The sequence below is a fragment of the Schistocerca piceifrons genome, unplaced genomic scaffold (genome assembly GCF_021461385.2).
Source record: "Schistocerca piceifrons isolate TAMUIC-IGC-003096 unplaced genomic scaffold, iqSchPice1.1 HiC_scaffold_1870, whole genome shotgun sequence".
NCBI classification, from domain to species: domain Eukaryota; kingdom Metazoa; phylum Arthropoda; class Insecta; order Orthoptera; family Acrididae; genus Schistocerca; species Schistocerca piceifrons.
This window is the reverse complement of record NW_025727757.1, coordinates 1,328,152-1,354,738: the sequence shown is the minus strand read 5'-3', so window position 1 is coordinate 1,354,738 and position 26,587 is coordinate 1,328,152. Positions and strand designations below refer to the sequence as shown.

Here is a 26,587-nt window from a genome sequence, read left to right as displayed (position 1 = left end):
AGGATACTTATTATGAATGTTACATGCACCTAAGTTAAGAAATGTCTGTTTTGCGGAAAATGGGCATTAAAGTTTCTGCTTGTATGTGTCATTCCTTTAGAACTGTCCAGCACCATAAGCAAGTTCTTTTGCATTTTCTTGGTCGGTTTTCATTCTTTTCACATTCCTGACTTTATCACCGCCAAAAATAATTTATCTGCTTTCACTACACACTCTCTATCGCATACAAAGCTTTGATGCAGTTCACTCCGGTCTTTATTCCCATTTTCTCTAAAACATATTTCCTGCTTTGCACACAATCATTAAAACATGAAACCGCATCATAAACACAAATAGCAACTGCATTTTGTCCAAGAAAAATGGTTTTTGGCAATATTTCCCGTACACATTGGTTAAATCTTTCATTTGGTTTTTGGGTACCACCATGAACACATTTCTTCAATAAGTTTTCATTTGCAAGGTCCCTGATATAGGTTTGGTGGCTTCCGTTAAAGTCCTGAGCCATTGGTGTCACATTTGTAGCAGCACCCTTTGTTCTGTATTTATTACCCTGGTGACTTTGTGTAGGATTGAAGCTGTGCAAAGGGGTTTGGCCTATAATCACTAAAATTTATATTTTTTATACATCGTACTATTCAGGAAGATATGCGGTACAAAATAGGCATATCTTTGAAAAATCAATTTTCTAAAATTTTTCACATCCTCCCCTTAGCAGTCACGAATCCGACTGTTGGAGGAAGAATCTGGAGAGATGTGTGCTAAAAATCTTTTTCGGTTGTTTCGTCTCTGTTGTGTGTAAGAATGATACGAAAATAAACCTAGAGCACGAAGAAATGGGATACAAATTACAAAGGGGAAATTATACCAGTGATACGATGTTGTGCAATGTCGTTAGTATGAGGCATGTTGGTTCCTAATATTATTGGTGCATTCATATTGCAAATTAATTTGTACTTCTACTTGTACTCTAAACATCACCATACACTTATTTTTTCTCCAAAATGTAAGTAATATATACAGATTGAGTTATCCCACCATCTTTTACACATTACAAACATAGAAAATCTTCTACAGAATAGGAGTTGTCAAGGAGAGACTTTTTCAGTTTATTTTCACATTTCACCTTGCCATCTGTTAGACGTTTTATATCAGTGGGTAAGCTGCCAAAATTTTTTTGCAGCTTTGTACACCCTCTTCTGTGCTAAAGACAACCTTAATGTTGATTAATAAATGTCATTTTTCTGCTAGTATTGTAATTACATACCTTATCGTCGCTTTTGAACTGTAGTGGATTATTTACAACAAACTTCATGAGGGAGTAAATATAGTGTTAAGCAGTGGTCAGGATACCCTACTCTTCGAACAGATGTCTACAAGGTGATCATGGGTACGCACCACATATTGTTCTTACAGCATGTTTCTGGCCAATGACGACCTTCTTTCTTAATGATGAGTTACCTCAGATCATTATTCGGTATGACATTACTGAATGTAAATAAGCAAAATATGTAAACTTACTGATTTCTATCTCTTCAAAATTTACTACGACTAAGTTAAAATGTGGCTAAACTAAATTGTCTTATGAGTTCCGAAATTTGTGTTTTTTCCAATTTAAATTCTCATCAATATGGACACCAAAGATTTTTTAATTTCCCACTATGTGAATTATTTCATCACAACATGTTACACTTATCATTGGTGCAGTACCCCTGGAGGTACAGAACTGAATAATATGTGTCTTTGTGAAATTCAGGGTGGGACCATTCGCAGAAAACCAGTCAATGATACTTTTGAGAACTTTGTTCACCATGTTTTCAATTTCTGCATGTATACTGGGAGTGATTACCATACTGGTGTCACCTGAAAAAAGATCTAGTTCTGCTTGTTGTACATTAGACTGTAGATCATTTATATATGTGAGAAACGCTAGTGGACGTAAGATTGAACCTAGGCGAAACCCATACGTGATTTCTCCCCTGTCAGAATTATGTCCCTGGATTCTGTTTGTTGAATTACTAATAAGTACAAATTTTTGCATTCTTTTGATCAGATATGACATGATCCATTGGTTGGCTATACCATCAATCCCAAAAAACTTCAATTTATCAAGAAGTATACTATGATTTGCAGAATCAAATGCTTTGGATAGGTCACAGAAAATACCTACCGGTACTATTTTGTTATGTAATGCTTGTAATATCTGGTGTGTGAACATGTAAACAGCATTCTCAGTGAAGCAACCGTTCTGAAACCCAAATTGTGATTTCCTGAGGACATTATTGTTGCCAAGATGTAATACTCTTTTAGAATACATCTCATTCTCAAAAATTTTGGAAAATGATATCAGTAGTGATATAGGTTGGTAGATACTGATGTCTCTCTTATCTGTGAAATAAAAGGTGTCGACATTCCAATTCAAAACTGAACGCTATTCATTCTGTGAATCCCAAGAAGAGCGAAGACACGGATTGAAACAAGTGTGCTGTTACGAGTCACTGTACCATAATTAATAATTCGCTGTCTGACAGATAAATTGAAGCATACAGGGAACACAGTCAGAGGTCGTTGTGGCTTTACAGTGCTGCGCTGGGAATTCTGCATCAAGAGGATCGAAGATAACAACAAGAATTCGCTTCAGCAGAGGAGGTTCGATCCGAACCAGTTTTGTCATACAAATATTCATACACAATAGCGGTAACAAGAAAAGGATGTATGTAAATTTACGAATGTTGAATGCTGAATACATGTACTGAATATTGGAGGTCCGTTTCTATTAGAGCCAGTTAAAGTTCACACAGGATATGTGTGCCTTTTATTTTTTTTTCAATCATTCTCTCAAAATTTTCTTTTTAATTATTTAAACAGCAAATATTTATTAAGATTTCAATTTATATATCACATTTCTAGTCCCCCCGCCACTATTCAATGGCAACCGTGACACGACGCCGGCGAGAGGAATGTGAACAGACCTTTCAATTCTTGAAGAAAAAAATTTTTTTAGGTAAATGATCCATTTCAGCTGAAAAAACAAAATTCATGACAAATATAAAAAATGCACCAAAATACATAGAAACACAAATAGGTAAAATAGAGAGAGTAAATAATTTTAAATATCTTGGAGAAACTATACAACAGATTGGACTAGAAAAATCTGGAATAGATGTAAGAATTAACAAAATGGAAAGGGCATATGGTTTGACCAAATATATTTACAACAAGAAATGAATAGGTGGAAAAACAAAACTAAAACACTGCACCACAGTGGTACAACCTGAATGTTTATATGGATCTGAATGACTAATGATGAACTACAAGATGGACAAACTAGAGGTACTGGAAAGAAGGATTATTAGAAAAATAATGGGTGCAATGAAAACCGCAGATGGTTGGAAAATATGAAGTAATGAGGAGATCTCCAAAAATATAGAGAAAATATCTGCAGTAATGGCCAAACGAAGATTAACCTTTTTTGGACATCTCCACCGAATGGATGGAAATAGACCAACAAACCAAATACTGCTATATTTCTGGAAGAAGAAATCGACAATAGCATGGATTACAGAAGTAAGAAAAGATCTTGAAAGAAACAACTTAAAAGAATCAGAAATAGCAGAAAGAAACCATTTTAAAAACAAAATACAAAATTCGGAAGGCTTTCAAAGCAGAAGAAATAAAAAATCATGAACAACATGGACAGAAGAAAAGAAGAGACTTCATGGGGATAAAATGAGGGAATCCTGAAAAAATAGGATACAACACCAAAGGAAGGAGAGGAACTGAAGTTGTTAACGTGATCCTAGTAAGTGTAAGCCAATACGATTGTAAAAAAAAAAAAAAAAAAAAAAAAAAAAAAAAAAAAAAAAACTAATGAGGCCTTTGTTGGAGGTTTACATGTCCGTGAGGTTGAAACTATTAACAACTTGAAGGAGCAAATTAAAATGAATTTCTGCCTACGAACGAGATATACTGGGAATGCGAATTTCAGCGGTTAAAGTAGGAAGTTGCTACGCTGTATGCTTATATGGCCCTGCTTGGCGCCGTCTCTCTCGCAGTAGATAATCCTTGTTCCTTCCAATTAATATCCTTTACGGAAAGTGGATTTCTATAGAAAAGACGAAGATATGTATAAAGTCAAGATTTAATTGAAGGATAGCGATTCAAACAAAGTTCCCTGTTTAAAATTCTTTTCCTTTTATAATTTTATTCAGAATGGAGTCAAAGGAAATGGCCATTGTTGAAAATTCATTACAAAATACAATATGCCAAGATGGCGGAAATCCGAGCTTGGTAACAGTTGAAGGTCACGCACCAACTCGTGAACTGGCCAATAACTACCAAAACGACGAGGTTGGCGTCCCATTATTAAAAAATTGTCATACTGGTAATATAACTAATGATGCCGCTCTTATGACGCTCTATGAGCCAATTTCTCAGGTCTCACCGGGAAACATTTTCTCAGATAGTGAATCTGAAGTGCACAACAGCGAAAATTCCTTTGATTATCTGCTCACAACGTCGCGGACACAAGCACAGGAAACAGTTCACAAAAGCAATGCAAATACCAGTGAGACACACACTCTGACACAGCTAATGCAACTAACACAACAGTTTGCACAGCAAAACCAGGCGTTTAACGAATTCAAGAATAGTGTTAGTCAACAGTTCAGAGAAGTGGGCAAAAATGTACGCACTGAATTATCTGACGAATTATCCGGTAAGTTCACAGAGCACGGTAAACAACTAAAACAATAAATAATTACCGACATGTCCCGCAATATAAATATGTTAACGGAAAAGGTAAGATCCGCAATTTGTAATCGGGAACAACTTGCAGGTGAGTTGAAAAACCTCAGTAAAGCATTTTGTCAAGTTCAGGACACGCAATCCCATGTGGATGCGTCGGTAAAAAATGTCACGAACGTAGTCAGCGAGCTGCAAGACGTAAGCAAAAATCTAACTACAGAAATACAAAACTTGAGTCTAAGAGTAGAGCATTTTAGAGTCAGAATTTGCTAAAAACAGAGAGGTATACTATGTGTAGATGTAAAGGAAATAACTGAAAAAGCTGAAGCTGGGATGCTGGAGAAGGGCAGCACCTTTGCTGGAAAGGTAGTGTCAGAGTGCAAAATCTATGTAGGTACTGTAAACTTGTGGTAAGATCTTATGGGACCCAACTGCTTAGGTCATCGCTCCGTAAGCTTACACACTTAACTTACTTACGCTACGGACAGCACACTCACCGATGCCCGAGGGAAGATTCGAACCACTGACGGGGGGAGCCGCGCGGACCGTGACAAGACGCTTTAGACCGCATGGCTACCCCGCGTGGCCCTTATGTAAATACTGTAGAGCTCTTTAGAGCTCTAAAAGACAAGGAAAGCGGACTTCCTGCTAAAACAGACTGGTGTTACACGAAGCAGAGGAAAGGTTGCGAGGCAGTGTTGCTAAAACTACGGACATCCCAAAACAGCATATGACAGAAAACAAAGCTATGCTCTTAGATGCCTTCACTGGTTACCAACAATTCTGGATTAGCCCTTAGAAGGGAAATAGCGAAGGTTGCACAATTCAACAACACTTGCCGGCAGTTGCACCTGTCGAGCAAGCGCAGTTACCATGGATACGCCACAAGCGAACATAAACATGACTGTCACTGACAGAGCGGCGTGTTTGTCAACATTACTTGCAGATGAGGGATTACTTTCGCATCGACTATTCCCGATGTTTGCTTATAAAGGGAGAAGAACACACCCTGTGATCTTTATCAGACCATTTCGAAATGTTTTACCTCGTACCTTGAACGAAGCCCAGAAAATTAGAATTGTTGTTGAACACACAGAGTGACGTTCTGCTGTGAGCTACGGACATATCGGAACGCTGTCACTATTATGAGCAGAATGAGACGGCATCTCTGGATAAGTATTGGTCTGCGGCCGTACAAGAGAGGCTCAGACGTGAAGTATTCAACCCAGCTGCGTTCAATAGCAAGTATGGAAGATTACGAGGATATTTTGAAAAATATTTGAATAAAACCAGGCCTGGACGAATCCGCTGTCTGAAGCTGAAAATTTTAAAGAGCCGTCTTCCTGCCCACGTTAGGGGAAAACTCATTAACATCCCGGAAATTGAATTCTTTCTATCTGTACTGCACTCAATAGATTTGATAAACGAAGAGAGACAAGTACAACCCAAGCCTTTTAATAAGCCGATAGCGTCACAGAGATTTATGGATAATGGTAACGATAATCACAAGGGCAATGGAGAAAGTCGTAAATGTAAAGGCGAATATAAGAGAAATGGGCAAAACTTTAGCAAAAACAACTACAAAGGGCGAGAAGCGCATGGCCAGCCTGTACAGTATGTACAGACACAAGCCTCCGGCAACAGTCAGCCGATCGTTGGCAAACGCAAAACAATACCAGACAACCAAATAACCAATAGACAGCGGAATGCGGCCAGAAAAGTAACGCAAATATGCTGAATAACGCGCAGAGGCAAAGAGAATTTCAGTCGAAAGCCTCACAGGATACTAAGCGGTGTAATCAAACACCAACACCCCACACAGTGGAAGCTATGCCTAACTCAGAGGCCGATGCCATCGCGACGCGGGACATCTTGAACCGGTCATGGTAGGCCCCCGTTCCGTGACCTTGGAGAAGAGTGGGGCACATGTTTGATCGACACTTGCTTTGTAAGGTTACTTTGAATGAAGAGGTTTAGGGTAGCATGTACAGCACAAAGAACAGAGCGTGCTTGCCCTAGCTGCCAACAGCACATGTCACTGTGTCTGTCTGTGATCTGAGCAGCCCATCATTGTGTCTGTCACTAGAATGGCACCTGCAGCGGTCAGAGCTAATGTTCGTCTTTCTTCAACCTCTTGATGAGCTAACGTAAATAACAGCTTGTTGTACACATGCAAATTAATGCAAATGACGACTACAAATAAGACCAAAATCATTCACAAAGCTATGAACGTCTTGCTATTGCAGGATTTTTGGAGGCTAACTTACCTGCTGGCATACTCAGTTTAGTACGGTGATTTGATGAAACTCTCATGAGAATTTAACGAAAGCCTCGTGAGCCATCAGAAAATCTCATTACTAATTTCAGTGTCTGTGTTTAAGAGCCTACTCAAATGGTTCAAATGGCTCTGAGCACTATGGGACTTAACATCTCTGGTCATCAGTCCCCTAGAACTTAGAACTACTTAAACCTAACCAACCGAAGGACATTACACAACACCCAGTCATCACGAGGAAGAGAAATAAGAGCCTACTATGCAATGTCCTTCAGACATGCATGCATGTCTGAAAAAACAGATGCTGCTGTGATCTACAGCTGTGTAAAATACAGGAAACTTATTCACAACGGCGAATACGTCACTCCAACTGTACAGTTTACTGTTGACGTATGAAACTTGATATCAGACCTGGACTGGAATCAGAATATCCCACTGTACACGAGTGGTCGCCGCAACCACTTCGTCCATGGGAGCGTGCTTCAATGACCGACCCAAAGCTCGACACATCACCGTGAGTTTCCATGTCTTGCTGTAGAACAGTCACTGTAACACTCACACAGGAAGAAACTCACTTACTGTTGTCGCGGCCTTTGCCTGGGCATGTAAATACTACCTACAGTGCCTGTGTTTAAAAACCTTCTATAGTATGTCCTTCATACAAGGATTCATGTCTGAAGGAACAGACGAAATGTGCTCTATAATTTGCCGGCCCTTGTGGCCGAGCGGTTCTAGGCCCTTCAGTCTGGAACCGCGCGACCACTACTGTCGCAGGTTCGAATCCTGCCTCGGGCATGGATGTATGTGATGTCCTTAGGTTAGTTATGTTTGAGTTATTCTAAGTTCTAGGGGACTCATGACCTCAGATGTTAAGTCCCATAGTGCTCAGAGCCATTTGAACCATCTTTTTGCTCTATAATTTATTGGTGACGTATGAAAATTTGTGCCAGACTGGGACCCCAACGTGGATATCCCACTTTATGCGAGCAGTCGCCTTAACAACTTCTGCTATTCCGGATTCGTGTCTCGTCTGGAAGAAGTTTTACTATGACGCAAATATACAGGTGAATCTCCTAAAACTTCGACAGAAAAAAATGGCGGATATTGGAAGTGCTATTCATGTGCTGCTCTTATACAGTGGATTGGAACTGCGAGCTCGTATTTTTAGCCAAACAAAAGATTGTATTAGTAACTAGGAAGTATATTATTAGTGAAAAATTACACTTTTCTAAAGAGAACAACTCCTATTGACATTAACAAATTAAAAGTGGGACAAATCAAATGTCAGTGGTGTTTGTTGCAGGATTATAGTGCGAGTCGTTTTCGAGATACAATATTCTGAAAAATTTCGACACTGCCATTTATTTGTGGTATTGAACCTGCTTCGTTGCTAGGTACATTGTTGTAATGTTTGCTTACAGAGTGCTTGTGTGTACCTTGAGTGCATTTCGACTTTCTATTCAGGTAGTGTCTGAGAATCCAAGCAGTAGGTCGTAAAAGCTGGCATCTGTATTATGTATGTAGAGTCTGGGAAGAATGCATTTCTCTCTCGTACAGTGTATGTGTAGAGAGATCCCAACTGACATCAGCCATCTCACCAATTAGGGCCAAGGCAGTGGTAACACCGGGTCTGGTCAGATCACCGAAGTTAAATGCTATCGGGCTGGGATGGGTGACCATCCGGTCTGCCGAATGCTGTTGGCAAGTGGAATGCACTCAGCCCTTGTGAGGCAAACTGAGGAGCTACTTGATTGAGAAGTAGTGCCTCCTGTCTCGGAAACTGAAGTACGGCTGGGAGAGCGGTGTGCTGACCACATACCTCACCATAACCGCATCCAGTAACGCCTGTGGGATGAAGATGACACGGCGGCCGGTCGGTACCGTTGGGCCTTCATGGCCTGTTCTACAGGAATTTAGTTTGCGTCTTACCAATTATTTATCAACCTCTAAGGCCATTCACGTGAAAGAGATAATGTAATACCCAGACAGCGTAACAGAAAAAAACAAGTGACGACAGAAGAGGGGCAAATTAAAGTGCTTCTTGCTGTTGCAGTTGATCCGCACGTTAGCTGCCCTGTAATCGCATGGGGACGTGGCACGAGTCAGGCAATTGTCGTACGTATTGACGTATTGTCCCCTGACATATATTCCACCACTATCACATCTCTCTCTCCATCAAGAACTGCATGGAAACGATTATGACAAACGTGTTAACTTCTATACATGGGCATTAAGACAGAATACCTCATGTGTATCATGTATCTTGTTCAGTGATGAAGCCACAGTTAATAAACGTGCCAAGTAAATCATCGACACATACCCTGTTGGTCTGTTGACAATCGCTGTCGGCTTCGTCAGATGGAGCGTCATCGACCAATGGGCGTCAAAATACAGTGGGATAGTGAACTGCCGGTTCACAGGTCCGTTTTTAATATACGCAAATCTGAACGCGAACAAGTATCACAGCTGCCATAATCCATGGATGCTCTGCTCTTCCTCTGCAGACTAGGAGGATCCTATGGTACCAACATGATGGCTGTTCAACCAATAGCGCACTAAGTACTGCAGTATATCTTCACGAAATCTTTCCAAATTGCTGGATTGGATGCTGAGGATGTGTACCTTGGCTGTCCCATTCCCAAGATTCTACGCCTGTAGACATTTTTCTGTGTGGGAAGCAGAAAGTCTCTGTCTACAGGGACACACAGACTACAGTCGATGATATGCAGCGACGTATTACTGCAGCGTTCTTGGACATCTCCGCTGCAGCGGCCGTTGAAACCAGACTGGAACTGTGTTTTGCCGTTTCTGGTGCTGCTTTTGAACACAACCTGTGATGGTCAACTACCACGTTGCTGGCCGGAATCCACATAACTAATGTATGCACTTCTGCTTTTCTTTATTGTGTGCTACCACAGACACTCTGATCTGCAGATTGAGGAGGAAGAATGAGTAAATGAAATTAAAAAGGAGATTTTATCCTAGGTTCAGAGGCAAATAAGGCATTGGGAGAACTTGAAAAAACACAGCATGCGGTGTAGATGACGTTCCGGCGGAAATCTTGAAGATTTTAAAAGAAACAGGCGAAAATGAGTTGACCTCTCTTTGCAACTACATCTACGACAAATGTGAATAGGCAGAAGACTTTCTCGTAAGTATAATAGTCCCAATCCCAAAGACTAATTATCGTAAAAAGTGTGCAGACCACGGGACAATCAGCCTCTTACCGCAAGTAGGAAAAGTAGTTCTTCGGATTCTGAATAGGAGGCTATATGGAACACTGCAAGAAACACTTGGTGAAGAACACTATGGTTTCGTAAGGAGAAAGGTGAATACGAGATGCCATTGGGCTTCTAAGAACCATCGGCGAAAGATACATAGAAAAGAGCATAGAAGTGGGTGCTGTCTTCATAAAACTTGAAAAGACATTTGATAGAGTGCAGTTCGATAAGCTGGTAGGTCTTTAGAAAAAGAAGGGAGTAAAGTGGAATGTGAGAAGACTGATGGCAAATCTGTACCTGAATCAGAAAGCTCGGGTACGAATAGGTAATGAGATGTCTGGAGACAACAGGATTGGGAGAGTTGTTAGACAGGGCTATTGTCTCTCGCCGATCTTATTTAACATCTGTCAGGAGGAAGTACTGGAAAGCTGACAGAAGGCGTCAGGATAGGTCGACAAAATATTGAATGTATAAGATTTGCAGATGACATGACGATCCTCGTAAAAAATCAAGAGAAGCTAACTCAAGTGCTAAATGACCTGAATGAAGTCTTTGTAGTATATGGAATGACAATTAATAAAAAGAAAACCAAAAGCATTGCCATAAGCCTAAAGAAAAGAAAAGTAAAAATTAATTTGGAGTCAGAAATCATAGAACAGGTAAGAGCATTCAAGTATTTGAGAACTTGGATTAAAGAAGATACGGACTCACAACAAGATATCAAGGTGAGAATGGCTCAGGCGGAAGAGGCATTTCAAAAGCAGAGAAGACTCTTAACTAGTTGTTTAAACAAGGAATTAAGGAAGCGACTGGTTAAGTGCTTGATATGGAGCATGGCCTTGTATGGAGCAGAAACGTGGACTTTGATAAAGCAGAATGAAAAGAGAAAGCTTGTGAAATGTGGATATGGCGTGGAACGATGATCAGCTGGACTGATAAAGTTAGGAATTACTCAGATATACTGAGGAGAGTTGGAGAAGAACGGAGGATGCTGCTAGCGATGGAGGACAGGAAACTAAACTGGATAGGCCACAATCTAAGAAGAGATTGCCTTCTAGTAGAGACAACTGAACGATTCCTTCTTGGAAAGACAAGGAAGGGCAGAAGAAGGTTTCAGATGCTGGACGATGTCTGCAGGCCACAAGGTGGGTACCAAAGAATGAAGAGAAACGCAGCAGACGGAGAAGCATGGAGGGCTAGGCAGTTAAAACCTGCTGCAAGGCAGACAACCCAATGATGATGATGATGATGATGATGATGATGACCATAGGTACAAGTTTTGGCGTGGGGACTTTTCAAACTACGATATGTCGTAATTGAGTCACATAGAATCCTGCACCAAACAGCATGGACATTCTAATTTACCTTACTTTTTGTTGTTTAGTATCACTGGCATTGTTCCTTTCAAAGAATTGAATGTTTTCACCAAGAAAACCTATTCTATGTATTATTACAATCTATTGATAAGTGAATAACACGAGTCCCTCACTATTAATCAATTTTGTGAAACCGCACATCAATTGTGCTTTCTATTTTTACATCATTTGCAAGTTTCCAGTCATTCACCCTATATTGTATACTTGGTGTGTCATTGTATTAGCAGTTCCGAATGCATTTCTTGTATTTCATACAGCTGTCGGTCATAGCAGTGTGTGTTCCCTCAGATATGCATGCATGTATGGAGGATATTCCATAACAAATAAAGACAATGGAAAATTTTTACATGTCTAGGAAAGACCATGACAATAATAAGTATGTCTCTTTCTGAGTGAGAATCAAAGCATTTGTGCAAATGCAGGATGTGGACACATGGTGAAGTTTGGAGGTCTGGAAGAGTGCTTGGATAGCCAAAGTGGTTGAGGCAAACTGTCCCATAAAGTGGCAAGCCTAAGCTCGAGCTCCACTGCAACACAAATTCTAATATATCGTCAGAGAACTGTACAGCTGGAGTCTCATCCTACTTGCAGCTGTAAATACATTACTTACATGATGTGATCAAAAGAATCCAGACACCCTCCAAAACCATGAGTTTTTCATATCAGGTGCACTGTGCTGCCAAATACTCTATATAAGCGACCTCAGTAGTCATTAGACATCGTGAGATAGTAGAATGGGGTGCTATGCGGAACTCACGGACTTCGAATATGGTCAGGTGATTGGGTGTCACTTGTGTCATACGTCTGTACCAGAGATTTCCACACTCCTAAACATAACTCGGTCCACTATTTCCGATGCGATAGTGAAGGGGAAACGTGAAGGGACATATACAGCACAAAACGTTCAGGCCAACCTCGTCTCTTGACGGACAGAGATTGCCGACAGTTGAAGAGGATGGTAACGTGTAATAGGCAGACATCTATCCAGACCATCACACAGTTATTCCAAACTGCATCAGGATCCATTGCAAGTACTATGACAGTTATGTGGGAGGTTTGAAAACTTGTATTTCATGGTCGAGCAGCTACTCATAAGCCACACATCACGCTGGTTAATGCCGAACCACGCCTCGCTTAGTGTAAGGAGCATAAACGTTGGACCATTGAACGGTGGAAAAAACGTTGTGTGGTGTGACGAATCACGGCACACAATGTGGCGACCCGATGGTAGGGTGTGGCTGTGGTCAATGCCCAGTGAACGTCATCTGCCAGTGCGTGTCGCGCCAACAGTAGAATTCGGAGGCGGTGGTGTTATGGTGTCGTCGTGTTTTTCGTGGAGGGTTCTTGCACCCCTTGTTCTTTTGCGTGGCAATATCACACCACACTCCCATATTCATGTTTTAAGAACCTTTGCCACTGTTGAAGGGCAATTCAGGGATGGCGATTGTATCTTTCAACACGATCGAGCACCTGCTCACAATACACGAGCTGTGTCAGACTGGTTAGACGAGAATAATGTTTGTAATCGACTGGCTTGCACAGAGTCCTGACCTGAATCCTATAGAACACCTTTGGGATGTTTTGGAACGCCGTGAACTCCGTGAAAAATGGGCCCAAAGAAACCTTCCAGCAGCTGTTATGAAGGCTGAGGATGGGCCAACACCATATTGAATTCCTGCATTACCGATAGAGGGCGCCACGAACTTGTTTGTCATTTTCAGCCAGGTGTATAGATACTTTTCATCACATAGCGTATACAAGAAACTGGATATTGTAAGTAGGCTGTTTAGGTTTTTATATTGGTAACGCCACGTAGCGCTCTGTATGAAAATCACTAGCTGTGCTGTGTGCAGTCTGTGGCTAGTTTGCATTGTTGTCTGCCATTGTACTGTTGGGCAGCTGGATGTTAACAGCGCGTAGCGTTGCGCAGTTGGAGGTGAGCCGCCAGCAGTCGTGGATGTGGGGAGAGAGATGGCGGAGTTTTGAAATTTGTAATACTGGATGTCATGAACTGCTATATACATTATGACTTTTGAACACTATTGAGGTAAATACATTGTTTGTTCCCTATCAAAATCTATCATTTGCTAACTATGCCTATCAGTAGTTAGTGCCTTCAGAAGTTTGAATCTTTTATTTAGCTGGCAGTAGTGGCGCTCGCTGTATTGCAGTAGTTCGAGTAACGAACATTTTTGTGAGGTGAGTGATTTGTGAAAGGTATAGGTTAATGTTAGTCAGGGCCATTCTTTTGTAGGGATTTTTGAAAGTCAGATTGCGTAGCGCTAAAAAAATATTGTGTGTCAGTTTAAGCACAGTCATGTATAATTTCTCTAAGGGGACGTTTCAATATGAATAGTAGTGTATTTTATGACGCAGGCACCTCTAATTACACTTAGTGGTGGACATTGTAGGCTTGTCAGTACGCACACTTAGAGCTGTGTAACATAGATGAGCAGCTTGTCTCATGCTTACCTGGTGTCTGTCGGTGTCTCTGCAATCAGGTGAACCAACTCCATAAAAGTTTGTGGGTCGTTGACTACAGCCTCATCCCAGCCCTGCGTCGCCATCACACTGAGCAAGTGGGCCTTTATGAAGGAGACAGCAGCCTGCTTCAGCATGTTAGCGGAGTGCCGAATCGCGAGAACACCTGTGGCTGATGCAGTCTCGACAGACAGCTGTGCAGCCACCTGTTGCTCGCACTGCACCTTCAGTACTGACAAGCCGTATTGGTCAGCGGCGACCAACAGCTGTGGCGCCATGCTGGGCAGCTGTGGGGGCTGGAGGGTGTAGAGGTGTGCCAGCACCTGGCGCAGCACAGGGCCCTCTATGTCGGAGAGTGCGAGCTGGCTGCTGCTGGACTCTAAGGTGAGATGACGGAGCATGCCCGCAAACACGGCGCTCCTGGCGGCCAAGATAGCCCTGTGAGCCACCAGCTGTGTATTGTCCCCGGCCAGCAGAGTCACCACAACGCCGTCCCCGGCGTCCAGCAGGGCGCCCAGATCCACGGCTGTGGCCTCCTCAGCCTCATGAACTCGTCCCACTGTTAGGGCTTCTGGAACATGGTGTCACTGAGCAATCCTTTGCCCTCATACAGTACCCTCTATACTTGTATGAGCCACACAATCAAATCTGTATAAACCTTCAGTTAGGATATTTTTCCAATCACACGCCATTTGCAACAATATGATATACTTTCTGTGTCAGACTGATGCCACAAGCGAATAGATGTAAATCATTAAGAAAAACTGTTTCAGTAGGTATGTAATGGAAAATGTTTATTTAAAAAATCATTACACCCACATTTATTAATGTACAATTCTAAAATTTTCCTTGCATAAAACAAAAGAGCAGTGTTTTAACAGAAAAATATATTGAAATAAGCAGGATTAATATTTTGCCATTAATTTTAATTTTTAATTTTTATTGTTTTCTTATAAAAAGCCATAACTTATATTTTAACCATGCAATTAATCTGAAATGTATAATGTAGTGTTCTAAGAAGGTTATAAGTCCATTGAACCGCAGCTTTGAATCTTATGGTACAAATTGTGTCATTAAGAATGTTTTTAATCTTGCACATCCAAAATTAACTTTTTCTGCATATAATCAACTAAAAATCCGAACGTATTTGTAGGATCTCGAATTTTTTAGTTCCGGGGAGACAGCAGCACGTTGTGAACAGTTCACGAAAATTTCAAAGCCTTAGAGCATATACTTTTTGAGAAAAGACTTCTAATAACGTAAAAATTGTGAAACAGAGAAAATGATGTTCAAAGATTTTCTTCTCATATTTATACATGTAATAAGCTTACCTCAATTTTAAAATCCTCCATACTGATATTCCTCATCCTTCAGGTTTCTCTTCTCTCCTCTTCGAATCTGCCTGGCCTGCATTTGCAGGTAAGACACTGACCTGTTAGCTTTCTCGACAGTGTAAAATGCTTTCCTTGTAAACACATCAAGATCTATACCAACAGTCAACTTCAATTCTGCAATTATTTCCATTATTGTGACATATAACTGCATAATAGACACCTATGTCGAGTACTTCAAGTCCACAGAATGTCCTTTTTGAGCATATAATCCAAATTAAATTATTGAGGCTTTCATTTGCATTTTGTCTCTTTCCATAAAGACACTTCCCCATTAAAGAAGGTTTTGCAACAAACCTCAATGTGGGTTTAAATGCATTCATAACATGTTCTGGTAATGAGTGTTTATATGAATACGACTCAATTCTGTTGTTTAACGCCGGCTGGAGTGGCCAAGCGGTTCTAGGCGCTACAGTCTGGAGCCGAGCGACCGCTATGGTCGCAGGTTTGAATCCTGCCTCGGGCATAGATGTGTGTGATGTACTTACGTTAGTTAGGTTTAAGTAGTTCTAAGTTCTAGGGGACTGATGACCTCAGAAGTTAAGTCCCATAGTGCTCAGAGCCAATGGAACCATATTTTTGTTGTTTAATAATCGTCTTTTGACACAGATTGTGCATTGGTGCTTCATCAGTGGATAAACTGAGAGCTTGTGTTCTTCATTTCTAGCTAATTCCTCTTTTTTGTTGGTGAACCGATTTCCTTGAAACCTCTATTTCCTATACACAATTTTTCCACCACCCATTATGCATAAATTTAGACTTCCACATAAAGATTTGCGAATTCAACTTTCCACCTACTAATATGTGTTAGTATTGTCAAAACGTAAATAAACCACATACAAGCAAGTTTTCAGGCAAAGATATGGATGCCAGCCAAAGATATCGAAAGAAAATATCTTTAACACTGACAAAAATTCCGCTGAAGCAACCAGTTTCCCAATTGTTGGGAGAGGTGGGAGTGGCCAGCAGTGCAGATTTAATCAGTTTAACAGTATAAAGGCATTTCTAAAGCTGCTATCATGATAAAATTCGTACACAATATAGATTAAACTGTGTAGATCAAGAAAATGACATTTTTTAAAAAAAATCGAAATTTTGGACCAAAATCTATTACATCTCCCCTTAAAAGTCTCCCATTTGTTTGTATAAAAAGCCCCAGAAGGAATAGAGACCTCTCGTCGTTAGTGTCTTTCTACAATTACTTGCTCAGAATATCAAAATGGAGATCTATCACAATACTAAGAGCGTCAGAAGGTACTGTATTCATAATTTACTCAACACACAGTCCTGATTTCTAAAGTTATTTAAGACAACAATGATATTTTACGCCTGAAATCTGTATCCCTCTGTCCTTAACTGCTAATCCAACACGTTTCTCTGCTGGAACTGATATCCACAGGGGATCAACTAACTGCTATCACAGTCTGTAATGACTTTCTAGAAACATTACATCAAGGTGGCAGGCATAGCTAGATGGCCACTTCTGACATAGTACAATATCACAAGACCCAACATTGTGTAGAGTAGTAGCATAGTTACAACCCCCACCCACAATGAATAAAATTAAATTTCGTGAGGGATAAAAACAAATGTGCCTAACTGTGTTTCGCTCACAATACTAAATTATTTAAAAAACGTCGCTCTTATTATTACTGCTAACTTTTACTTTCAAATAATAGCATCAACGAATGACACAATGTGGTGAAGATAGAGCTCGTCAAATGGATGTATGAGCTTCATCTTCCACACATAATCCTCGTGCTAAATAAATTAAACTTCAACTCAGTACTTTCTATGTAGTGGCTACTATTCTGTTGTAGGGTGTGTACAGCATTTTATTATTATTATTTGTAGCGTGTAGTCAGACAAAAAGGGTGGCAAGTTGAAATCTTACGGTTTCTAACAGTTCAGAAGTAAGGATTCCAGCAATCATATGATTTACAAACAATAAGTATAGTGCGCGGTTTATAGCTTGATTCATTTCAAGTAAGGCTGCAGCGAGAGGGTGAAGCAACTGTCATGGGAGAGAGAAGTGGTGTAGAGGAAACATGTTTTCTAACAAGTGCATACTGTCAGTGTAGACCGTTAGTTAACTTTCGTTTTTGAAGAGTAGTACATGCAATGAAAAAGGCTGCATCATTCCATGGAAAATGGATGTTACAAATAACAAGTACAAATTGTGTCATTAACTCATTAGTCTGAGTTTTAATAAAGCGTCTACAAAAGCTGAGTATAATTTATGTTTCATCATTTGGAAAACAAAAATTACCAAACAAAATATTCTTCTTTTTAAAGTTTAGTTAATCGCTAAAGATGATGATTTGGTGTGTGTGTATGTGTTTGCGAGTCCTAGCTAGTATCTGGTTGCACTCTGGGAATATGGTCTCAGAAAGGTTGGAAGCTATTACTGTAGGGTGATATGTCAGGGCCAGTTATGGAGAATATGCCACCTTTTCAACTAACATATTTGCCATCATTTCATAAGTGATGTCACGCTACCACATTGTTCCAGATGGCATTGATAACTAATCTTTCTTGATATAAGTTCTTTATTACAAGGTATAATTAGTGCTGAAGATAGTCACAGTTCCAGTTACTACATCAGACGATCAGGTTGATCCTTTAAACGACGTGTTAAATGATTATTATTTATTGCAGTTATTTTGTATCAACTGACTCTGAGAATCCTGAGGAACAAGAAAGCACAAGGGAAAGACAACATTCCTGCTGACTTTCTCGAACCTGGAGGAATCGAAATCATAAGTGTGTTATATACTCCTAAGTGTAACATATATGAAGAGGGAAAACTGTCCTTAGATTCTAGAGAAACATCATTATATTAATCCTAGAAGGAGGGATGTCTTAAAATACTAATATTACCGAAGTCTTAGCTTAGTTGTAGATGCCTCATAAAATAAAAGCTTCCATTGTCTTCGAACAGTTGACATAAGATTATCAGAGTCAGCTTCGATTCATGAAAACCCGAAGTATCGAAGGAGGAATAATATCTTTAAACTTAATTTTAAAATGTAAATACACAGCTTTTGTAGGTATACAGAAAATGTTTCACAATGTAAAATGGCTAAATAAACTTTGAGTTATAGAAGAAAGTAGGAATATGCACAGACACTGATATGTTCTGTGGAAGCTGTATACAAAAAGAAAGGACTTTTATTGGTGTGCGCTCTACACAGGTTATACACATGTTCAGAAATGAGTCCAGCAAGGAAGTGTGCTACAAACAATTATTCTTAATCTATTCAACGAATATGTAGAAAGTGAGAGAAGTGTTACATATACAGGTAAGCATGGCATATCTGTTTTATCTGAAAGTGAATCCAATCGAGGCACACGCCAGTGGAATCTGAGCGCCCCAGAGCCAGAATGCAGTCTCCAAAGTGCTTCTCAAGGACATCAAACACTCCAGTGCTTCGATATGGGTCAAGCTCATACTTGCACAGATCACATCTTGTCGAAATCACTGCCACTTTCGATAATGGGGATGAAATCATTTTTCAACACCTTCACGTACCATTCTGTAGTCACCAAAGGAATATCCACCGATTATTCGGTGATTGGACATTGCACACAATCTCCTGTTGAGAGTGAAGAGACTTCTAGACCGCCAAATGCAGACTCTCAGTCCCCCAGATGCGCCATTTACGCTTATCGACGAACGCACGCAACATGAAGTTGGCTTAGCCACTAAACCAAACTATATTCACATCAAAGCACTGTTCATCAGTTCTGTAGACAATAGTGTTGGCGAAACACAACCGCTGTTCCATGGCTCTGGGGCTTAATGGCTCTGTCTACAAATGCTAGAAACGTAGGTTTTGCCTTTCTTTACTAAACCATATAATCACAAAAATACGCCAGACTCTTGCACTTACATCTTTCACTTTAGGCAAGTACACGTTCTTCAACTTTGGAAGGCAAGACACAATTATGAATGAAAAACGAACGCAGTGATGTGAGTGCAGGACAGGAGAGCATGAGTCTGCTGGAAAACCAGGTTACCACAACTACCCAGTGGTCGCAGGAGCAGCCTTGACGCAACCATTGTCTGTCCTACTTCCATGGATAGCGTTCTTTTACTAATGACAGAGCTATTGCATAGAGACGGCATTGAAACAGGCGCACAGAATTGACAGACAGGGAGTAGTTCGTAAGAAACACGAGGAGTGAGGGAGGCAGATCGTGTCACTGCCTGTGGGTCCTTTTGGAGGGTGCCAGCTGGCTAGCAACGGCGATGCCTGGACACCTGGAACACTTGGGCGATGGAAGGATGCATGGGGCTGGTCGTTAATTCTTGCTGCTACAATATCTACATAAAAATTTGCGTGATTACTCTGCTACTCACAACAAACTGCCTCGCAGAAGGTTCAATGAACCACCTTCATGCTGTCTCTCTACTGTTCCACTCTCGAAAGGCGCGCAGGAAAAACGAGCACTTACATTTTTTTGTGCGAGCCCCTATTTCTCGTATTTTATCGTGATGATCATTTCTCCCTATGTAGGTGGGCGCCAACAGAATGTTTTCGCAGTCAGGAGAGAAAAATGGTGATTGAAATTTCATGAGAAGATCCCGTAGCAACAAAAATGCCTTTGTTATAATGATTGCCACTCCAATTCACGTATCACGTCTGTAGCACTATCTCCCCTACTTCGCGATAGTAAAAAACAAGCTGTCCTTCTTCGAACTTTTACGATGTTATCCGTCAGTCCCACCAGATGTGGAACCCACACCACACAGCAATACTCCAGAATAGGGCGAAACTGTTGCAATTTCTAAGTGCTCCGCCAATGAATCGCAGTCTTCGGTTTGCTCTACCCACAACATTATCTGTGTGATCGTTCCAATTTAGGTTATTTGTAATATTAATCCCTAGGTATTTAGTTGAATTTCCTTACTTCAGTTTTGTGTAACTTATCGCGTAATCGAAATTCAGTGGATTTCTTTTAGTACTAAAGTGAATAACTTCACTCTTCTTCGTTCAGGGTCAATTGTCACTTTTCGAACCATACAGCTATCTTACCTAAATTATTTAGCAATTCGTTTTGGTCACCTGATAATTTTTCAAGACGGTAAGTGGAGGCATCATCTGCAAATAATCTAAAGACGGCTACTCAGACTGTCTCCTATAACGTTAACATAGATCAGAAACAATAGAGGGCCTATAACACTTCCTTGGGGAACGCCAAATATTACTTCTGTTTTACTCGATTACTTTCTATCTATTACTACGAACTGTGACCTTTCTGACAGGAAATCACGAATCCAGTAGCACAACTGAGGCGATATGCCATAGGCACGCAGTTTGGCTAGAAGACGCTTATGAGGAATGGTACCGAAAGTCTTCTGGAAATCTAAAAGTATAAAATCAATATGACATCCCCTGTCACTTTCCATGCAATCCTCACTACTTCATGAGTATAAACAGCTAGTTTTGTTTCATAAGAACAATATTTTCTGAATCCTAGCTGACTATGTGTCAATAAATCATTTTCTTTGAGGTAATTCATAATGTTCGAACACAGTATATGTTACAAAACCCTACTGGAAATCGACGTTAGTGATATGGGCCTGTAATTCAGCGGATTACTCCTACTTCTCTTTTTGGGTATGGGTGTGACTTGAGAAATTTTCCAGTCTTTAGGTACAGAACTCTCTGTGAGAGAGTGGTTGTATATAATTCCTAAATATGGAGCAATCGCATGAGCATAATCTGATGGGAACCTGACTGCTATACAATCTGGACCGGAAACCTTGCCTTTATTAATTAATTTAAGCTGCTTTGCTACAACCTGGATGTCTACTTCTATGTTTATCATCTTGGCAGTTGTTATTTATTGGAATTCAGGAATATTTACTTCGTCTTCTTTGGTGAAGGAGTTTCGGAAAACCGTGTTTAATAACTCTGCTTTAGTGGCACTGTCATTAGTGACTTCACTGTTGTTATCGTGCGGTGAAGGTATTGATTGCGTCTCGCCACTGGCGTGCTGTCGCTGTCCTTGATCACTGTCAACTGTCGTCTGCTCGTGATTGGCCGCAGACACGCACTGCTGCTGGAGGAACACCTGTTTCTGGAGCTGAGCCGTGTGCGAAGTCTACGACCACGGAAAGGGGTTGCTTGGACGAAATATGCACTCGCGGCTACCTGACAGGTAAACGGTTAATAAAGGTGGGGTTTGGACTTTTAAGCTGATGATTCAGAACAACTTACACCATGGACTTCCCTTATACACGTAGGCAATATTGAAACAGGTGTACAGAATCACTGCATACACACATACACATCTTTCGTGTATTGCATCTTGGCTTCTCCTTTCACACACGGAAAACGTTTATATTTTGTGTTCTGTCAAACATTTCGGTGGTTATGTCCCCCTCTACACACATCTTACAGTGCTTAGTCATTAAATGTTATTCTATTATGTCTCCCTACGGCCGCCACACCTACAGGAGAGCTGATACACTACTCCCTACTGAGAACGGCAAGCTATACTGCACCACGGTCGTCGTATTCCATGTCAAAACAATTTGGTCGACACGGAAGACGGGTTGTAAAGATATTTTTCTCCCTATGCAAGTCTGTCTGGAGACTACAGATCGTGTTCCTCGATACTCAAAATGTACTCACAATTCTTCTCTTACGTTCCTCCTTTAGGGTTTCTGCCCCTGGGTGGTCAGCAGAGAACAGGCGATTGCTTCAGTCTACGTCTTTGATTCGTCAGTGAACACTATACTGTTGTGTGTATTTTATTAATTCTCTAGGATTTACCTATAATATCTGGTCTCATTCCTGAATAACGACAGACGTCTCTGCTGTATACATATTACCTCTATGTTTTTACCAGATTTTTCTGACACACAGTTAAAGATTTCTGACACAGAATTTAAAGATTAATAGGATTAACTTTAGTTGTACAGGCATTTAAGTATTTAGGAACCATGTTTAGTTTTTTTATATATTTTACGTACTGCACCGTCGTAATTATACCTCGAAGTGGACTACCCCTGTCACTATAAACTTTCGTTTCGCCTCTACGCATCCACACTTTAGGACCTGAACTTCTGACCACAGGAAGGTACATTTTTAATGACTTGCTTGTGCCATCCGCACTTGCAAATTCTAACAGATCTAAAAATATACGCTCTGTAACAGCTATAATTATTAATCTGCAAATGGTGTAAGTACTGATATGGTATTGTTTAGTAGACTGCTCTCAGTCACCGATAGAAATATGTGTACTTATACCCATTGGACCATGTATGTCTGTCTACGTAGGAAGGTATATGATTTGGACGTATAAATAACTAAACACGCTAAGCATTTGCATGTTATATACACTGAAGAACCAAAGGAATTTCGTATAGCGCCCCCCCTCCCCCGCCCCCCGATCACGCAGGAGTGCTGCAAGGCGACGTATGGTATGGACTCTACTTAACACTGAAGTAGTGCTGGAGGGAACTGACACCATGAATCCTGCAGGGTAAGAGTACGAAGAGGTGGAGATCTCTTCCGAAAAGCACATTGGAAGGCATCCCAGATATGCTCAGTAATGTTCATGTCGGGGAGTCTGGTGGCCAGCGGAAGTGTTGAAACTCAGAAGAGTGCTCCTGGAGCCACTCTGTAGCAATTCTGGACGTGTGACGTTTCGCATTGTCCTGCTGGAATTGCCCAAGTCCGTCGGAATGCACAGTGGACACAAATGGATGCAGGTGATCAAGCAGGATGCTTAAGTTTGCGTCACCTGCCGGAGTCGTATCTGGACGTATCAGGGGACCCATATCACTCCGACAGCATACACCCCACACCATTACAGAGCCTTCACCAGGTTGACCAGTCTCCTGCCGACATGCAGTATCCACAGATTGATGAGGTTGTTTCCATACTCGTACTCCTCCACCCACTCGATACAATTTGAAACGAGACTCACCCTTCCAGGAAATGTGCTTCCAGTCATCAACAGTCCAGCCTCAGTGTTGACGGGCCCAGGCGAGGCGCGATGATTTGTGTCATGCAGCCATCAAGGGTACACGAGTGGGCTTTCGGCTCTGAAAGCCGATATCGATGATGTTTCCTTGAATGGTTTGCATCCTGATTCTTGCTGATGGCCCAGCATTAAAATATATAGCAATTTGCGGAAGCGTTGCACTTCTGTCACTTTCAACGAAATGGTTGTACGGGAAAATCCCCACTTCATCGCTACTTTGGAGATGCTGTGTCCTGTCGCTCCTGCGCCGACAGTAACACCACGGTCAAACTGATTTACATCTTGATAACCTGCCATTGTAGCAGCAGTAACCGAACTAACAACGCTGCCAGACACTTGTTGCCTTTTCAGGTGTTGCCGACCTCATCGCCGTGTTCTACCTGTTTATATGTCTCTGTAATTGAATACGCAGGACTATACCAGTAATCCAGTACGTTCTTTGCGTATTGCCCGTTGGCTTTTCCTTTCACACACTTGTAACAACGCGGAAAACATTCCGGTGGTTATGTAGCTTCGTATTTATATCCAGACATAACTTAGCAAGCTTAGTCATTAAATGTTCTTCTCATTTGTCTTCCTGTGAACACACACGTACTCCTTTAAAAGTACTAATCACAGACAATCGTCTTCTTTTCATATTTATCGCTTGATATACACAGACCAACGCAGTACTTTTATTTCAGCCACGTTAATTACTTAAGACTCGATTTTCGAGTTATACCGAGTACTGGGCATGTGATTCATGCCGCTCAAAACAAAGGAAGTATTTCTGTTTAAATTCTGTGTAGTCAAATATTTTGGTTACTGAATTTTTTCTCCTTTTCTGACTGGTGCACACACGAATAAATCATGACACATGCAGCATTCGTGAAGCGTGGATTCGCAAAAACTTAGCACTCAGACTTGTAGCGAACATCCCTGTGCTTTGTTGGTTCAAATCGCTCTGAGCACTATGGGACTTAACATCTTAGGTCATCAGTCCCCTTGAACTTAGAACTACTTAAACGTAACTAACCTAAGGACATCACACACATCCATGCCCGAGGCAGGATTGGAACCTGCGACCGTAGCGGTCGCGCAGTTCCAGACTGAAGCGCCTAGAACCGCTCGGCCACTTCGGCCGGCGCTTTGTTGGTGGTCTCTGAAAATGTGAGACGCATCGGGAACAGCAAACCTTTCAACTTGAACGGCATACCTGCTCGGACCGTTGCGATGCGTCGTAGCAGTATATCTTCTCCTGCCATGTTCCCATTTAACATTGTGGCTTCAATGATATTATCATCGTTTTTTGCAGAAAACGTGGTACCGCTGCAAAATCGTAGTTTCTATATGTTTGGAAGAGGAATGACAGCCAAGCAAATTTTCAGATTTAAACCGTGCAGCGAAAGGCCTGGCAAATCAACGAATTCAGGAACTTGATTGAATTTTTAAGAACTTCATTCTGATTCATTGCAGTATCAATGCACAGAAATACAGTCGCTTCGCCTGATACTTTGTTTTAAACGCAGAACTTGACGGCACTGACATCGATGAATAGGTATGTTTAGGGATCCGTAGTTCATGAACGAACTAGTTGAAATGAACTACTCTTAGAAAAGATCTGTTAGAAGTGTCCTTTCTCTTACTAACATGTAGTTCGTTTACATCTGCCTTCCCCTACATATTGGAAATTAGAATCCGTGAGAACGAATTTCCCCACCCTCGATACTGAGTACAGCCGACTCCCAGGACCTAGGTGTCCTTAGTCCTGACATCCTAATGGTGGACTGTGCGGACGGTATCTGACTGGAAAACTGAAACCATTCCGTCAGTCTGTAATCTCACCCCCCCCCCTTTCTCCTCCCATTATTATCCACATTAAGCAAAGTTTGTTATCAGGATTTGAGACATGCGTAGTTTACAATAATCTTTCTAGTATGCTTAGCGTGCCATGTTGAGTTGGCTCCAGTTCTTCTTGTCTAGGGGTCTGATTCTTGAAGATGTAAATGTCAGATCAGGTCCTCGCAGTTGGTTTAAACCAAATAAATTTGAATGTTGTTGTTGGAAAAATTTTTGTATGTAGATATGTTTTCTCACATTTTAGTATATCATACAGTATTTTGATTTTTGAGGTTAAGAAAGCCGAAATTAAGTTGTTCGCACAAAAATACATCCCATCACATCATAAGCATGCTTACGACTCTGTTACTCTGAGGAAATAACAATATTCCAAACGTTTTACCACTTTTCTTAACATATGAATCCCTTGTAGTTTTATTTACATTATTAATTTGGATTATTATTTCATAAATGAATCCAGAAACAAATACAGTAAACAGTACAGGGTTACGTAATTAATTATAGAAATTTTAAGTGTGACAATAATTAGCAATTTGCAGTGTTTGCAAAAAAATTATTTTAGCTATATATCCACAATTAATACGTGTCGGTTATAACATCAGAACTAAAATATCTTATGAAAATAGTTCCTTTTCGTAAATTTTAGCTCGAAATATAACATACCGTATATAAAATTATCTGAAAGTTTTCCGAAAATCAACTGAGATAATACTGACCTGTCCTAAATTCGGAAAATAATACTGGTATCGACAAATACTGTTGAGTAAAAGGAATGCTAGAGGAGGACACGGTTGGAAGTTCTGTTACTTAAGTTCAGGCTCCATTTCCTAACTGTGCCAACTGCGTAGGATAGTAGAGAGGGACTGTTCCCTAAGTTCACTTACTTCACCTCAGTCTACAGTACCTGTATCTAAACATTTCTTTCCTGTGTTAAGACTTAATTTTAGCGAAATATTTAATAAGAGCTAGTTTTTTTTCTATTTCTAGACCTTGTCAGATAAGAAAATTAGAAAGCAGATACTAACTCTTGGTGGCAAGGAGAATACTTTCATCTTTAATGCCTCCCACTTCCCATGTTCCCAAGTAAAGGCCTAGGTTAAAATTAAAAACGCTCAGCCCTTTGTGTCAAAGAGACAAAGTCCTAGAATATAAAACAACTGTGCAGCAAAAGGTTCAACAAATGCATCATGTTGCAGTCACTCATTCATATTCATCTCCAAAGTCAGTTTAGTACATCTTGCCATAATACCGATAGTTGAG

At 40.7% G+C, this 26,587-nt stretch overlaps 1 protein-coding gene across 3 annotated transcripts in view; it reads right to left on the bottom strand.

Annotated features, from left to right (window-relative positions):
* LOC124741106 (BTB/POZ and MATH domain-containing protein 4-like) overlaps positions 1 to 26,587 on the bottom strand; it is a 56,480-nt gene that overhangs the window by 9,132 nt on the left and 20,761 nt on the right. For 2 of the 3 annotated variants that reach the window (XM_047248642.1, XM_047248643.1), the window contains exon 3: positions 14,088 to 14,667. In XM_047248642.1, the coding sequence (XP_047104598.1) occupies positions 14,088 to 14,667 (580 nt within the window). The remainder of the gene's footprint in view (positions 1 to 14,087; positions 14,668 to 26,587) is intronic. The other variant, XM_047248644.1, reaches the window with a different exon arrangement.